Source organism: Hyla sarda, chromosome 7, assembly GCF_029499605.1.
Source record: "Hyla sarda isolate aHylSar1 chromosome 7, aHylSar1.hap1, whole genome shotgun sequence".
NCBI classification, from domain to species: domain Eukaryota; kingdom Metazoa; phylum Chordata; class Amphibia; order Anura; family Hylidae; genus Hyla; species Hyla sarda.
Window position 1 is genome coordinate 18,656,781 of NC_079195.1, and position 18,162 is coordinate 18,674,942.

The 18,162-nt window shown below is 48.6% G+C and overlaps 1 protein-coding gene across 2 annotated transcripts in view; it reads right to left on the reverse strand.

Moving 5' to 3' along the window:
* The window catches only part of MXI1 (MAX interactor 1, dimerization protein), a 47,893-nt gene that overhangs the window by 12,983 nt on the left and 16,748 nt on the right, over positions 1 to 18,162 (reverse strand). For both annotated transcript variants that reach the window (XM_056529490.1, XM_056529489.1), the window contains exon 2: positions 16,071 to 16,191. In XM_056529490.1, coding sequence (XP_056385465.1) covers positions 16,071 to 16,191 — 121 coding nt within the window. The remainder of the gene's footprint in view (positions 1 to 16,070; positions 16,192 to 18,162) is intronic.

The window sequence follows — 18,162 nt, forward strand, 5'->3', positions numbered from 1 at the left end:
ATATCTGGCTTAGATACAGCAGCTCAGCAGACATTATCAAACACAGCTGGCTTAGATACAGCAACTAAGCAGACAGTATCATAAACAACTGGCTTTGATACAGCAGCTCAACAGAACGTATCATACAAAATCGGCTTAGATACAGCAGCTCAGCAGACAGTATCAAACACAGCTGGCTTAGATACAGCAACAAAGCAGACAGTATCATAAACAACTGGCTTAGATACAGCAGCTCAACAGAACGTATCATACACAGCTGGCTTAGATACAGCAACTAAGCAGAGAGTATCATACACAGCTGGCTTAGATACAACAGCTCAACGAACAATACCACACATATCTGGCTTAGATACAGCAGCTCAGCAGACAGTAGCACACACAGCTGGCTTAGATACAGCAGCTCAGCAGCCAGTATCACACATGATAGTTTTATCTAAGTGACTCAGCAAACAGTATCAAACACGATAGGCTTAGATACAGCAAACTTTTTGGTTGCTAAGAGTTAACTCTGCTGTGTCAGCGCTGAGGTCTTGTCTGTAGATCAGGACATCTTGTATGGTACAAGAAGTTCACTCGAGGTGACGAGTCCCACAAAAACAAAATAACAGGAACTGGCCCAGAGAACATGTAAGCTGCTTACTGCCAGATACATACAGTAACCCATCCTCGAATATCATCCCCCCAGGACAGTGTTTCCCAACCAGGGAGCCTCCAGCTGTTGCAAAACTACAACTCCCAGCATGCCCGGACAGCCAAAGGCTGTCCGGGCATGCTGAGAGTTGTAGTTTTGCAACAGCTGAAGGCACCCTGGTTGGGAAACACTGCCCCAGGATGACAGCGCGGGGTCATAAAACCCACGGGTCCCGTCCCTGTATAGGACTGAGGTCGCATGAGGTCACAGGGCCCAAGATGGCGCAGCCAAAAATGCCTCCGAAACCTCCGCAGCAGAATGGAAAATCTGGATCACGAGCGTTTGTGTTTTTCTGGGCTTCATGTAGATACAGATTATCTCCCATCTGGAATCACTTTATTCCAGTTTTAACCCTCCTGAAGCAAAATAGGACTAAGCAAAAAGTTAAAAAGAAGAAAAAAAAAGCTGCCAGTTAAAGGGGTACTCCGGTGGAAAACTTTTTTTTTTTTATTTTATTTTTTAATCAACTGGCTCCAGAAAGTTAAACAGATTTGTAAATTACTTCTATTAAAAAATCTTAATCCTTCCAGTACTTATTAGCTGCTGAATACTGCAGAGGAAATTATTTTCTTTTTGGAACACAGAGCTCTCTGCTGACATCACGAGCACAGTGCTCTCTGCTGACATCTCTGTCCATTTTAAGAACTGTCCAGAGTAGGAGAAAAAAAAATCCCCATAGAAAACATATGCTGCTCTGGACAGTTCCTAAAATGGACAGAGATGTCAGCAGAGAGCACTGTGGTCATGATGTCAGCAGAGAGCTCTGTGTTCCAAAAAGAAAATAATTTCCTCTGTAGTATTCAGCAGCTAATAAGTACTGGAAGGATTAAGATTTTTTAAATGAAGTCATTTACAAATCTGTTTAACTTTCTGGCACCAGTTGATAAAAAAAAAAAAAAAAAAAGGGGGGAGGGGGGGCACTTCCACCGGAGTACCCCTTTAATCCTAAAAGTCGTCTCTGCTACATCTCTATGCGAATAACTAATCAAATCTTAAATCACAACTTCACAAATCTTATTCTTCTACAAGGAATCAAAGTCTCCTGAAAAGACCCCAAAATAAGGACAGGAAATCCTTGTCTTATCTCGACGCAGACACAACCTTCATATCCAGCAATAAAAGCAGAATCCCTGGGGGAAGGGACCATTATTTCTGGAAGCCGCATCAAATACAAAGACAACTCTACCCAGCATTGTCTACTCCAAACTTTTCATGGCTGCTGATGTAATATCCTGCCTGACATACCTTACCCCGGACAGAGGCTCAAATATAGTCACGCTGAGAGTGAGCAAAACAGGAAACGGTAATAGTCGGTCAGTACTCACTATTCTGCTGGTGGGGTCACTGTGTACATACATTACATTACTTATCCTGTACTGATCCTGAGTTATATCCTGTATTATACTTCAGAGCTGTACTCACTATTCTGCTGGTGAGGTCACTGTGTACATACATTACATTACTTATCCTGTACTGATCCTGATTTATATCCTGTATTATACTCCAGAGCTGTACTCACTATTCTGCTGGTGAGGTCACTGTGTACATACATTACATTACTTATCCTGTACTGATCCAGAGTTATATCCTGTATTATACTCCAGAGCTGTACTCACTATTCTGCTAGTGAGGTCACTGTGTACATACATTACATTACTTATCCTGTACTGATCCTGAGTTATATCCTGTATTATACTCTAGAGCTGTACTCACTATTCTGCTGGTGAGGTCACTGTGTACATACATTACATTACTTATCCTGTACTGATCCTGAGTTATATCCTGTATTATACTCCAGAGCTGTACTCACTATTCTGCTGGTGAGGTCACTGTGTACATACATTACATTACTTATCCTGTACTGATCCTGAGTTATATCCTGTATTATACTTCAGAGCTGTACTCACTATTCTGCTGGTGAGGTCACTGTGTACATACATTACATTACTTATCCTGTACTGATCCAGAGTTATATCCTGTATTATACTCCAGAGCTGTACTCACTATTCTGCTGGTGAGGTCACTGTGTACATACATTACATTACTTATCCTGTACTGATCCTGAGTTATATCCTGTATTATACTCCAGAGCTGTACTCACTATTCTGCTGGTGAGGTCACTGTGTACATACATTACATTACTTATCCTGTACTGATCCTGAGTTATATCCTGTATTATACCCCAGAGCTGTACTCACTATTCTGCTGGTGAGGTCACTGTGTACATACATTACATTACTTATCCTGTACTGATCCTGAGTTATATCCTGTATTATACTCCAGAGCTGTACTCACTATTCTGCTGGTGAGGTCACTGTGTACATGCATTACATTACTTATCCTGTACTGATCCTGAGTTATATCCTGTATTATACTCCAGGGCTGTACTCACTATTCTGCTGATGAGATCACTGTGTACATACATTACATTACTTATCCTGTACTGATCCTGAGTTATATCCTGTATTATACTCCAGAACTGTACTCACTATTCTGCTGATGAGATCACTGTGTACATACATTACATTACATATCCTGTACTGATCCTGAGTTATATCCTGTATTATACTCCAGAGCTGTACTCACTATTCTGCTGGTGGGGTCACTGTGTACATACATTACATATCCTGTACTGATCCTGAGTTATATATCAGACAGGAGGCTCATATCTTATGCATTATTCCTTCTTTAATAATGCCCATAGCAGAACTATTCAGTAATCAATTTAAAACAGAAAAAACTTCAACTCCCAGCAGTCCTAGGACCACAGAAGCCACTCCTCGTCTGTAGCCACTATATAAGGACTGCCCACATATAGAATCCTCCTCTTTCTTTCTGCTCATAGCAGACCTAAGATAAGTATACCCTATGTGTTTGTTTAACTCTGTTCACTTATATGGCGATTTTATTACTGTATTTTATTACTGTATTTTACCTTTGAGATCTTGTGGTTCTATCCCATAGTTTATTGAGTACTCACAGAGCAAGAATTTTCTTTTCCCCCCTTTTTTCCCTGTATTCTCTCTGTGAGAGCCGGAAATCTTCCGGTGCCGGTTACTCTCCTCTATCGCCGCTTTGTCCGCTCTCCGTTCTACCTTCCCCTCCCCCTCTTTCCCTAAAGCGCCATTTTACTTGTACCTTCTTCCCCGTCCGAGTTCGCGCGCGCGGACTAGGGCGGAGCTCTTCTCCTGGTTGGTCCGTTTTCGCATTGCGGCCCGCGCTCGGGAAGGGGGCGGCGCTCGGCGTGTAGTTAGTTGACAGCCTCCAATCAGGACCCAGAGGGACGTAGTCTCGCGAGACTTCGTCCCCTGGGCTCATATACTCCGGGCTTACCTCACACCACAGCGCCAGTGCAACGCTAATCGGTGTGGAGGTCGGAGCCTGTCCTGTCAGTAGGTTGTAGTGCTTTATACCAGATCTAACGGAATTTATTCCGCCCTATTAGATTTTTTAACTGTGCCTGGGTCAGTTATTTATTTTTATCCCACTCTGAATTATTTATCCATATATCCTAAATTCAGTATGGCTGAGGAACCCTCATCTGTCCCCCTCAGAGGGGAGGGTCCTTCCCTGGATGCAGCACAATTCATGACTGCCACCCAGATCCAGGACTTAATTAATAAGTCAGTCCAAGCGGCCCTGGCCTCATCCATAATGCCCTCTGGCCTGCAACAACAGGTTTCCAATATCTCGGCTCCCCTTCATGGCGGAGATCCTCATGTAAAAAAGGGCAAAGCTTCCCATAAAAGGAAGCACACCTCTGACTCCCCGGCAGGGGAAGATAATAACATGCTCCAGACAGTCCCTACCCCGGTCTGTCAACCCCAGCATCCCTCTGACTCCGCTCGACCCCTGGGCCTCGGGGAGTTACATGGCAAGAGGCGTAAGTCCGCTAAGCGCACAAAACCCGACTCCTATGTAGACTCCTCTACTGAGGACTCTTCGGGTTCCTCTAATGAGTCTGAGGACTACGAGTCAGACCCCAATGTTGAACAGGATGCTGGGGATACGGCGCTCGACACCGACGCCAACCCTGCCATGCAGGGCAATGTTATCCTGGATTCCCTAGGTGAACCCCTTTTTCACCCAGACGCGATCTCCCATCCGAGATCAGGCGACTGGTCTCCTCTCCCCCACGTGGCCCAATATGTAGAGCTTTGGGCTCGTAAATCTCTGGATAGGTCCAGCCGTAATAAGTTGAGGGCGGAATGCCCTAGACCCTTTATCCCCAATAAGGTGGTGGCTACCCCGGAGGTGGACCCCATCCTGATGAAATACTTATTAAAATCGGGAAAATTTCCTAAGAAGGGAATAGAACGTTCCTTCAAAACCATACAGGAGCGTATCCTGGATTTAATGGGTCCTCTCACTAAGATCCTGAATTTAGCCGAGCATGCTGCGGCGTCGGGGGAACCCGTAGACGTCCGTCAGCTCCGCGGCTGGGCCCAGAGAGCCATTTGCCTGGCAGGTACTGCCAACACCACCTGCTCAGTCGAGAGACGCCGGTCGATCCTGATGCGCCTCGACCCGCAACTATCCCATTTGGCCGAGACCGAACCCGGTCCCTCGGCAGCAGGCATGCTTTTTGGAGATAGTTTGATGAAGGACGTCAACAGATTTGTCGGCCTTTTTACCGGCTTAGATAAGGCCCAAACTTCCCTAAAAAAATCGGGGTCCAGTAAAATTTTTCCCCGGGCCGGCAGAAGTAGAGGCCGATCTGCCGGCCGTTCTGCTCCCTACAGGCCACAGGGCAGACCAGCTGCCCAATACCATTACTCCCAGGCTCCTCCTTCCTACACCGTTCCAGTGGTCCAACCATCCCCATTCTTCCCTCCTCGCGGTCGACCCTGGAGAAGTCGTGGCGGACGTGGATACCCCCGCTCCCGTCCTTCTACCGGTGAGTGTACCATACAATCCACTTTCTCATATACCCGTGGGGGGGCGAGTGATGTATTTTACCCACGCCTGGTCTGCGATTACGGCAGACGTGTGGGTCCTTCAGACAGTGGCGGGGTTTCACCTAGAACTCCAGTCCTTACCGGTTCTGGGTGTAATTCCAACCCCTATCCGGTTCTCGGAGCAAAACGCGATCCTCATAGACAACGAGGTGCGAGATCTCCTGTCCAAACATGCGATCATGGAGTCCGACCCATCTTCCCTAGGGTTCATAAGCAATCTCTTCCTAGTGAAGAAGAAAGGGGGCGGCTACCGCCCGGTCATAAACCTGAGAGACCTAAACCAACATGTCATGTATCGCCATTTCAAAATGGAGGGAATTCATTCACTCCGGGATCTTTTGCTGCCAGGAGACTGGCTGGTGAAGGTGGACCTGAAGGACGCCTACCTTACCGTTCCCATACACCCGGAGTCACAACAGTTCCTCCGTTTTCTTTGGAGGGGCAGATTGTGGCAGTTTACGTGCCTTCCGTTCGGCCTATCATCCGCCCCGTGGTGCTTCACCAAACTGATGAAACCGGTGGTGGCGGCTCTGAGGAGCAGGGGGGTTCGTCTGATCATTTATTTAGACGACCTTCTTATCATGGCCCGATCCAAATCTCAGGCCTCTCTTCACATGTCGTGGACAATATCGTTGCTACATACTCTAGGCTTCGTGGTCAACCGAGAAAAGTCGGTTCTCGTCCCGGCTCAGGAAATGGAGTTCCTGGGTTTCTTGGTGGACACCAATCGCGCTCTACTGCGGCTCCCCAAGTCCAAACTAGCCCTGATCCGCAAAGAAATCAGGGCGGTTTTGCGCAAAGGATGCTTGTCTTTAAGGATTCTGGCGCGCCTGGTGGGACTCCTGGCGGCTTCCATCCAGGCCATATTTCCGGCCCCCCTGCACTACCGAGCCCTTCAGAGGCTCAAGATCTTGCATCTGCGCCAGGGCCTCAGGTACGCAGACAAAGTACCCCTCTGTCCGGCGGCTACCGAGGAGTTACATTGGTGGCTTCGTCATGCCGTCGAGTGGAATGGCAAAGCCATTTTCAACCCACGTCCGGACGTCATCATAGAGTCGGACGCGAGCCGTCTTGGCTGGGGCGCTCGATGCGGGGAGATTTCCACAGGAGGGACTTGGTCCGCCTCGGAAGTCGACCTGCATATCAATGCATTGGAGCTTCTGGCGGCTTTCTTTGCCGTCAAGAGCTTCATGCCTCGTTCGTCCAACTGTTGTGTGTTATTACGCATGGACAACGTGGCGGCGGTCCAGTACGTCAACCGCCTCGGGGGTACCAGATCCAAGATCCTGGCAGACCTAGCCAAGGAATTCTGGCACTTTTGCCTAGCTCGCAACATTATCCCGGTAGCGGAGTACATTCCAGGGGTCTCCAACACGGTGGCCGATTGGAATTCTCGCTACCTCCTCGATTCCAGCGACTGGCGCCTGGATCGTTCAATTTTTCTGCAGTTGCTTCACCTTTGGGGCCCGTTATACGTGGACCTTTTCGCTTCTCGCCTCAATCACCAACTGCCTCATTTCTTCAGCTGGAGACCGGATCCAGAAGCGTCTGCGGTAGACGCTCTCTGCCTCCTCTGGCCGAGGGGAACTCACTATGCCTTTCCTCCTTTCCAGTTGATCCCCAGGGTCCTCTTGCATACGACGAACCAGAGGGCAACGGTTGTGCTGATCACACCCTGGTGGCCGACACAACCATGGTTCCCTCTTCTTTTGGGGATGATCGTGGATTATCCCCGACTGTTACCCCAAGTTCCTCACCTTCTCACCAACCCGGCCGGGAGTCTCCATCCTCTGGTGATGGAGGGCAACCTGCCTCTCCTAGCGTGGTTGGTTTCAGGATCTCAGACACGGATCAAGACCTTTCAAGATCAGCTAGGGATCTCCTCGCCCTAGCCTGGGCCCCCGGGACTAGATCGGCATATCGATCAGCCTGGAGACTCTGGGTTCGTTGGTGTGATCAACGGCAGGTTGATCCCGTACATGCACCTGTGTCTGTAGTAGTAAACCTTCTGGCAGATTCTTTTGAGTCTGGCAAATCCTATAGCTCCATTAATGTATACCGATCGGCTATTGCGGCTTACCACTGCCCGGTGGACTCTTTGCCGATTGGCAAACACCCACTGATTTGTAGACTTTTACGCGGTATTAAATTTAAACGTCCCCCTCGGCCTAGGTATCAATCGACCTGGGATGTCTCCAGGGTGCTCGATATGTTTGCCTCATGGGTGGACAATGACGACCTTTCCCTGAAACTGTTGTCTTATAAACTGACAGTCCTTCTTTGTTTGGTGTCCATCAAACGTGTCTCAGACGTGAAGGCTTTGGACATCTCTAGGCGACAATTTTCGCCTCAGGGAGTAAAATTCTCGGTGGTCCGTAGGACCAAAACAGGTATTCTCTCGGTTTTTTACCCATTTTTTCCCGCGCATCCACGGCTTTGCGTGGTGCGTTGTTTACAGGCGTACGAGTCACAGACGGCGGATCTGCGCTCTCCGGATTTTTCTCAGCTCCTGGTCTCATATGTCAGACCACATCATCCAGTTGCCTCCGCTACTCTAGCACGCTGGGTACGTTCTGCCATGGAGATGGCAGGTATAGATGTGTCTCTGTTTGGAGCTCACTCTTCCAGGGGCGCTATGGCTACGAAAATCGTCACATCAGGGGGCTCCCTCTCTGACTTATTGATGGCGGCCGATTGGTCTTCGGAGACCACCTTTCGCCATTTCTACTTCAGGCCGGAGGACCACGTGTCTATGTCAGTCTTGTAAATACTCTGGTCGTTATTGTTCTTACTGTCATTGCTGGTTGTTAGCTTTGAACTTGCATAAGATATGAGCCTCCTGTCTGATATATAAATCGAGATTTTCCTAGCTTGTGACGGAAAATATAAGTTATATGAAGACAGGAGGCGAGTATCTTCCCTCCCTACCCACCCTATTACGATTCTTTGTTCTCTTTGCAGGATATTGAAAGCAGAGGCGGTTTTCCTGAGTTCGGATGACCTGTTTGGTTCCTGTTGATGGTTCCTCTATAGTCCCCGTTGGGACGAAGCTGAAGTTCCCTTTGCTACGGGTTTCTGCTGTTCCGGGCTAAAAGACCGAGGGTTGCTGTTCGTCGAGGATGCCTGTCTGGAGTTCTGCCTTCTGTGCGGTTCTGGTTCGCATCAAGAAAGAGGAGGATTCTATATGTGGGCAGTCCTTATATAGTGGCTACAGACGAGGAGTGGCTTCTGTGGTCCTAGGACTGCTGGGAGTTGAAGTTTTTTCTGTTTTAAATTGATTACTGAATAGTTCTGCTATGGGCATTATTAAAGAAAGAATAATGCATAAGATATGAGCCTCCTGTCTTCATATAACTAATATTTTCCGTCACAAGCTAGGAAAATCTCGATTTATATCCTGTATTATACTCCAGAGCTGCACTCACTATTCTGCTGGTGAGGTCACTGTGTACATACATTACATTACTTATCCTGTACTTATCCTGAGTTATATCCTGTATTATACTCCAGAGCTGTACTCACTATTCTGCTGGTGAGGTCACTGTGTACATACATTACATTACTTATCCTGTACTGATCCTGAGTTATATCCAGTATTATACTCCAGAGCTGTACTCACTATTCTGCTGATGAGATCACTGTGTACATACATTACATTACTTATCCTGTACTGATCCTGAGTTATATCCTGTATTATACTCCAGAACTGTACTCACTATTCTGCTGATGAGATCACTGTGTACATACATTACATTACTTATCCTGTACTGATCCTGAGTTATATCCTGTATTATACCCCAGAGCTGTACTCACTATTCTGCTGGTGAGGTCACTGTGTACATACATTACATTACTTATCCTGTACTGATCCTGAATTATATCCTGTAATATACTCCAGAGCTGTACTCACTATTCTGCTGGTGGGGTCACTGTGTACATACATTACATTACTTATCCTGTACTGATCCTGAGTTATATCCTGTATTATACCCCAGAGCTGTACTCACTATTCTGCTGGTGAGGTCACTGTGTACATACATTACATTACTTATCCTGTACTGATCCTGAGTTATATATCAGACAGGAGGCTCATATCTTATGCATTATTCCTTCTTTAATAATGCCCATAGCAGAACTATTCAGTAATCAATTTAAAACAGAAAAAACTTCAACTCCCAGCAGTCCTAGGACCACAGAAGCCACTCCTCGTCTGTAGCCACTATATAAGGACTGCCCACATATAGAATCCTCCTCTTTCTTTCTGCTCATAGCAGACCTAAGATAAGTATACCCTATGTGTTTGTTTAACTCTGTTCACTTATATGGCGATTTTATTACTGTATTTTATTACTGTATTTTACCTTTGAGATCTTGTGGTTCTATCCCATAGTTTATTGAGTACTCACAGAGCAAGAATTTTCTTTTCCCCCCTTTTTTCCCTGTATTCTCTCTGTGAGAGCCGGAAATCTTCCGGTGCCGGTTACTCTCCTCTATCGCCGCTTTGTCCGCTCTCCGTTCTACCTTCCCCTCCCCCTCTTTCCCTAAAGCGCCATTTTACTTGTACCTTCTTCCCCGTCCGAGTTCGCGCGCGCGGACTAGGGCGGAGCTCTTCTCCTGGTTGGTCCGTTTTCGCATTGCGGCCCGCGCTCGGGAAGGGGGCGGCGCTCGGCGTGTAGTTAGTTGACAGCCTCCAATCAGGACCCAGAGGGACGTAGTCTCGCGAGACTTCGTCCCCTGGGCTCATATACGCCGGGCTTACCTCACACCACAGCGCCAGTGCAGCGCTAATCGGTGTGGAGGTCGGAGCCTGTCCTGTCAGTAGGTTGTAGTGCTTTATACCAGATCTAACGGAATTTATTCCGCCCTATTAGATTTTTTAACTGTGCCTGGGTCAGTTATTTATTTTTATCCCACTCTGAATTATTTATCCATATATCCTAAATTCAGTATGGCTGAGGAACCCTCATCTGTCCCCCTCAGAGGGGAGGGTCCTTCCCTGGATGCAGCACAATTCATGACTGCCACCCAGATCCAGGACTTAATTAATAAGTCAGTCCAAGCGGCCCTGGCCTCATCCATAATGCCCTCTGGCCTGCAACAACAGGTTTCCAATATCTCGGCTCCCCTTCATGGCGGAGATCCTCATGTAAAAAAGGGCAAAGCTTCCCATAAAAGGAAGCACACCTCTGACTCCCCGGCAGGGGAAGATAATAACATGCTCCAGACAGTCCCTACCCCGGTCTGTCAACCCCAGCATCCCTCTGACTCCGCTCGACCCCTGGGCCTCGGGGAGTTACATGGCAAGAGGCGTAAGTCCGCTAAGCGCACAAAACCCGACTCCTATGTAGACTCCTCTACTGAGGACTCTTCGGGTTCCTCTAATGAGTCTGAGGACTACGAGTCAGACCCCAAATGTTGAACAGGATGCTGGGGATACGGCGCTCGACACCGACGCCAACCCTGCCATGCAGGGCAATGTTATCCTGGATTCCCTAGGTGAACCCCTTTTTCACCCAGACGCGATCTCCCATCCGAGATCAGGCGACTGGTCTCCTCTCCCCCACGTGGCCCAATATGTAGAGCTTTGGGCTCGTAAATCTCTGGATAGGTCCAGCCGTAATAAGCTGAGGGCGGAATGCCCTAGACCCTTTATCCCCAATAAGGTGGTGGCTACCCCGGAGGTGGACCCCATCCTGATGAAATACTTATTAAAATCGGGAAAATTTCCTAAGAAGGGAATAGAACGTTCCTTCAAAACCATACAGGAGCGTATCCTGGATTTAATGGGTCCTCTCACTAAGATCCTGAATTTAGCCGAGCATGCTGCGGCGTCGGGGGAACCCGTAGACGTCCGTCAGCTCCGCGGCTGGGCCCAGAGAGCCATTTGCCTGGCAGGTACTGCCAACACCACCTGCTCAGTCGAGAGACGCCGGTCGATCCTGATGCGCCTCGACCCGCAACTATCCCATTTGGCCGAGACCGAACCCGGTCCCTCGGCAGCAGGCATGCTTTTTGGAGATAGTTTGATGAAGGACGTCAACAGATTTGTCGGCCTTTTTACCGGCTTAGATAAGGCCCAAACTTCCCTAAAAAAATCGGGGTCCAGTAAAATTTTTCCCCGGGCCGGCAGAAGTAGAGGCCGATCTGCCGGCCGTTCTGCTCCCTACAGGCCACAGGGCAGACCAGCTGCCCAATACCATTACTCCCAGGCTCCTCCTTCCTACACCGTTCCAGTGGTCCAACCATCCCCATTCTTCCCTCCTCGCGGTCGACCCTGGAGAAGTCGTGGCGGACGTGGATACCCCCGCTCCCGTCCTTCTACCGGTGAGTGTACCATACAATCCACTTTCTCATATACCCGTGGGGGGGCGACTGATGTATTTTACCCACGCCTGGTCTGCGATTACGGCAGACGTGTGGGTCCTTCAGACAGTGGCGGGGTTTCACCTAGAACTCCAGTCCTTACCGGTTCTGGGTGTAATTCCAACCCCTATCCGGTTCTCGGAGCAAAACGCGATCCTCATAGACAACGAGGTGCGAGATCTCCTGTCCAAACATGCGATCATGGAGTCCGACCCATCTTCCCTAGGGTTCATAAGCAATCTCTTCCTAGTGAAGAAGAAAGGGGGCGGCTACCGCCCGGTCATAAACCTGAGAGACCTAAACCAACATGTCATGTATCGCCATTTCAAAATGGAGGGAATTCATTCACTCCGGGATCTTTTGCTGCCAGGAGACTGGCTGGTGAAGGTGGACCTGAAGGACGCCTACCTTACCGTTCCCATACACCCGGAGTCACAACAGTTCCTCCGTTTTCTTTGGAGGGGCAGATTGTGGCAGTTTACGTGCCTTCCGTTCGGCCTATCATCCGCCCCGTGGTGCTTCACCAAACTGATGAAACCGGTGGTGGCGGCTCTGAGGAGCAGGGGGGTTCGTCTGATCATTTATTTAGACGACCTTCTTATCATGGCCCGATCCAAATCTCAGGCCTCTCTTCACATGTCGTGGACAATATCGTTGCTACATACTCTAGGCTTCGTGGTCAACCGAGAAAAGTCGGTTCTCGTCCCGGCTCAGGAAATGGAGTTCCTGGGTTTCTTGGTGGACACCAATCGCGCTCTACTGCGGCTCCCCAAGTCCAAACTAGCCCTGATCCGCAAAGAAATCAGGGCGGTTTTGCGCAAAGGATGCTTGTCTTTAAGGATTCTGGCGCGCCTGGTGGGACTCCTGGCGGCTTCCATCCAGGCCATATTTCCGGCCCCCCTGCACTACCGAGCCCTTCAGAGGCTCAAGATCTTGCATCTGCGCCAGGGCCTCAGGTACGCAGACAAAGTACCCCTCTGTCCGGCGGCTACCGAGGAGTTACATTGGTGGCTTCGTCATGCCGTCGAGTGGAATGGCAAAGCCATTTTCAACCCACGTCCGGACGTCATCATAGAGTCGGACGCGAGCCGTCTTGGCTGGGGCGCTCGATGCGGGGAGATTTCCACAGGAGGGACTTGGTCCGCCTCGGAAGTCGACCTGCATATCAATGCATTGGAGCTTCTGGCGGCTTTCTTTGCCGTCAAGAGCTTCATGCCTCGTTCGTCCAACTGTTGTGTGTTATTACGCATGGACAACGTGGCGGCGGTCCAGTACGTCAACCGCCTCGGGGGTACCAGATCCAAGATCCTGGCAGACCTAGCCAAGGAATTCTGGCACTTTTGCCTAGCTCGCAACATTATCCCGGTAGCGGAGTACATTCCAGGGGTCTCCAACACGGTGGCCGATTGGAATTCTCGCTACCTCCTCGATTCCAGCGACTGGCGCCTGGATCGTTCAATTTTTCTGCAGTTGCTTCACCTTTGGGGCCCGTTATACGTGGACCTTTTCGCTTCTCGCCTCAATCACCAACTGCCTCATTTCTTCAGCTGGAGACCGGATCCAGAAGCGTCTGCGGTAGACGCTCTCCGCCTCCTCTGGCCGAGGGGAACTCACTATGCCTTTCCTCCTTTCCAGTTGATCCCCAGGGTCCTCTTGCATACGACGAACCAGAGGGCAACGGTTGTGCTGATCACACCCTGGTGGCCGACACAACCATGGTTCCCTCTTCTTTTGGGGATGATCGTGGATTATCCCCGACTGTTACCCCAAGTTCCTCACCTTCTCACCAACCCGGCCGGGAGTCTCCATCCTCTGGTGATGGAGGGCAACCTGCCTCTCCTAGCGTGGTTGGTTTCGGGATCTCAGACACGGATCAAGACCTTTCAAGATCAGCTAGGGATCTCCTCGCCCTGGCCTGGGCCCCCGGGACTAGATCGGCATATCGATCAGCCTGGAGACTCTGGGTTCGTTGGTGTGATCAACGGCAGGTTGATCCCGTACATGCACCTGTGTCTGTAGTAGTAAACCTTCTGGCAGATTCTTTTGAGTCTGGCAAATCCTATAGCTCCATTAATGTATACCGATCGGCTATTGCGGCTTACCACTGCCCGGTGGACTCTTTGCCGATTGGCAAACACCCACTGATTTGTAGACTTTTACGCGGTATTAAATTTAAACGTCCCCCTCGGCCTAGGTATCAATCGACCTGGGATGTCTCCAGGGTGCTCGATATGTTTGCCTCATGGGTGGACAATGACGACCTTTCCCTGAAACTGTTGTCTTATAAACTGACAGTCCTTCTTTGTTTGGTGTCCATCAAACGTGTCTCAGACGTGAAGGCTTTGGACATCTCTAGGCGACAATTTTCGCCTCAGGGAGTAAAATTCTCGGTGGTCCGTAGGACCAAAACAGGTATTCTCTCGGTTTTTTACCCATTTTTTCCCGCGCATCCACGGCTTTGCGTGGTGCGTTGTTTACAGGCGTACGAGTCACAGACGGCGGATCTGCGCTCTCCGGATTTTTCTCAGCTCCTGGTCTCATATGTCAGACCACATCATCCAGTTGCCTCCGCTACTCTAGCACGCTGGGTACGTTCTGCCATGGAGATGGCAGGTATAGATGTGTCTCTGTTTGGAGCTCACTCTTCCAGGGGCGCTATGGCGACGAAAATCGTCACATCAGGGGGCTCCCTCTCTGACTTATTGATGGCGGCCGATTGGTCTTCAGAGACCACCTTTCGCCATTTCTACTTCAGGCCGGAGGACCACGTGTCTATGTCAGTCTTGTAAATACTCTGGTCGTTATTGTTCTTACTGTCATTGCTGGTTGTTAGCTTTGAACTTGCATAAGATATGAGCCTCCTGTCTGATATATAAATCGAGATTTTCCTAGCTTGTGACGGAAAATATTAGTTATATGAAGACAGGAGGCGAGTATCTTCCCTCCCTACCCACCCTATTACGATTCTTTGTTCTCTTTGCAGGATATTGAAAGCAGAGGCGGTTTTCCTGAGTTCGGATGACCTGTTTGGTTCCTGTTGATGGTTCCTCTATAGTCCCCGTTGGGACGAAGCTGAAGTTCCCTTTGCTACGGGTTTCTGCTGTTCCGGGCTAAAAGACCGAGGGTTGCTGTTCGTCGAGGATGTCTGGCTGGAGTTCTGCCTTCTGTGCGGTTCTGGTTCGCATTAAGAAAGAGGAGGATCTATATGTGGGCAGTCCTTATATAGTGGCTACAGACGAGGAGTGGCTTCTGTGGTCCTAGGACTGCTGGGAGTTGAAGTTTTTTCTGTTTTAAATTGATTACTGAATAGTTCTGCTATGGGCATTATTAAAGAAAGAATAATGCATAAGATACTCGCCTCCTGTCTTCATATAACTAATATTTTCCGTCACAAGCTAGGAAAATCTCGATTTATATCCTGTATTATACTCCAGAGCTGCACTCACTATTCTGCTGGGGAGGACACTGTGTACATACATTACATTACTTATCCTGTACTGATCCTGAGTTATATCCTGTATTATACTCCAGAGCTGTACTCACTATTCTGCTGGTGAGGTCACTGTGTACATACATTACATTACTTATCCTGTACTGATCCTGAGTTGTATCCTGTATTATACCCCAGAGCTGCACTCACTATTCTGCTGGTGAGGTCACTGTGTACATACATTACATTACTTATCCTGTACTGATCCTGAGTTGTATCCTGTATTATATACTCCAGAGCTGTACTCACTATTCTGCTGGTGAGGTCACTGTGTACATACATTACATTACTTATCCTGTACTGATCCTGAGTTATATCCTGTATTATATTCCAGAGCTGTACTCACTATTCTGCTGGTGAGGTCACTGTGTACATACATTACATTACTTATCCTGTACTGATCCTGAGTTATATCCTGTATTATACCCCAGAGCTGTACTCACTATTCTGCTGGTGAGGTCACTGTGTACAGACATTACATTACTTATCCTGTACTGATCCTGAGTTATATCCTGTATATATCCTGTTATATCCAGCGCTTTTATTACACAATATCTGGGGGTCTTACCTATTCGTGCTGCTTCCTAGACTACTACTGCACCTCTTGGATTTTAACCTTTTCATTTTAAGGCTGTGAAGATCCATGCTGTCGCTCGAGGGGAAGCTGGAGGCATAACCATGTTCACATTCTGCAGAAAAAAAAACATACAAATCCAAGAGTAAACATCTGCACCATAACAACCTCGGTAATGCTGGTACTTATAGTTCCCCTATCTGCGTTGCTTATATCAATCAAACTTTTTTTTTTTCCTTGTTTCCGGGAAAGCTGGGTGACACCTAATACCGCCATCTTAAAAACTCCCACATTGATTGTCACTCAGCTTTCCTAGACGTCTGAATGCTAAATCTATCTTGTCATTTACTGTACTTACCTCTATACCTTTGGTCTCCACACCGCGGACCTCTAACTGTCTCAAAACTACAACTCCCAGCATGCTGGGAGTTGTAGTTTTTGCAATAGCCGGACGTCCACCTTTTGCAGACCGGCAACTGTATACATTGCCACAGTGTTTCCCAATCATGGTGCCTCCAGCTGTTGCAAAACTACAACTCCCAGCATGCCCGGACAGCCGTTGGCTGTCCGGGCATGCTGGGAGTTGTAGTTTTGCAACAGCTGGAGGCACTCTGTCGGGAAACACTGCATTATCATAATGCTACACCATTCCAATCTGAAAGATCAGCCATGGATCATATGTACATATATTGTATAAATAAAAGAGATACATATGTATCAAGTATATGGAAAATGTTACATTGTTACTATACGGTATACACAAACACACACGTGTATTTTCCGTTGCAGGGTGTGAATACTTTGCTATCTTCCCCCAAGAACTTTTACAATTAGAACTCTGCACCCTACACCTTGTACAAACTGAGTCACCGCATAGTGATCAGTGCCCTGGCACGGGTGCCAAGAGTGGTGGCATGTGGGGCGTCGCTGTATACCCGCCACACTGTCAAATAAAACCTCACACAGCTATATATAGCATTTCATGCAAAAACCCACAACTACCGTAATAACCACGACTGTGTGTGGCATAAAGGGGCTTGTCCGGAGTTCAGGCGTGTTCTCTACACCAGTGTTTCCCAACCAGGGGGCCTCCAGCTGTTGCAAAACTACAACTCCCAGCATGCCCGGACAGCCTTCCTGATCCTCTAACTCATTGGTCTCCAAACTGTGGACCTCCAGCTGTTGCAAAAATACAACTTTCTGCATCGGTGGACAGCCTTTGGACATCCAGCGTTTCCCAATCAGGGTGCCTCCAGCTGTTGCAAAATGACAACTCAGAGCATGCCCGGACAGCCTGCCTGATCCCCTGACATATTGGTTTTCAGAATCGTGGACCTCCAGCTGTTGCAAAACTACAACTTGGCTGTCCGAACATGCTGGGAGTTGTAGTTTCCCAACAGCTGGAGGTCCACAGTTTGGAGGCCCCTGCTGTACATGCACTCAAGGAGTGATTCCAGTAGCGTCTATGGGTCTATAGAGGTATTTCCAAAGCAGTGTGCCTCCAGCTGTTGCAAAATTACAACTCCCAGCATGCCCGGACAGCCTTCCTGATCCTCTAACTCATTGGTCTCCAAACTGTGGACCTCCAGCTGTTGCAAAAATACAACTTTCAGCATCCGTGGACAGCCTTTGGGCATCCAGTGTTTCCCAACCAGCGTGCCTCCAGCTGTTGCAAAATTACAACTCCCGGCATGCCCAGACAGCCTACCTGATCCTCTGACATATTGGTCTCCAAAACTGTGGATCTTCAGCTGTTGCAAAACTACAACCTGGCTATCCGAACATGCTAGGAGTTGTAGTTTCGCAACAGCTGGAGGTCCACCGTTTGGAGGCCCCTGCTGTACATGCATACAAGGAGTGATTCCAGTAGCGTCTGTGGGTCTATAGAAGTATTTCCAAAGCAGTGTGCCTCCAGCTGTTGCAAAATTACAACTCCCAGCATGCCCGGACAGCCTGCCTGATCCTCTAACTCATTGGTCTCCAAATTGTGGACCTCCAGCTGTTGCAAAAATACAACTTTCAGCATCCGCGGACAGCCTTTGGGCATCCAGTGTTTCCTAACCAGGGTGCCTCCAGCTGTTGCAAA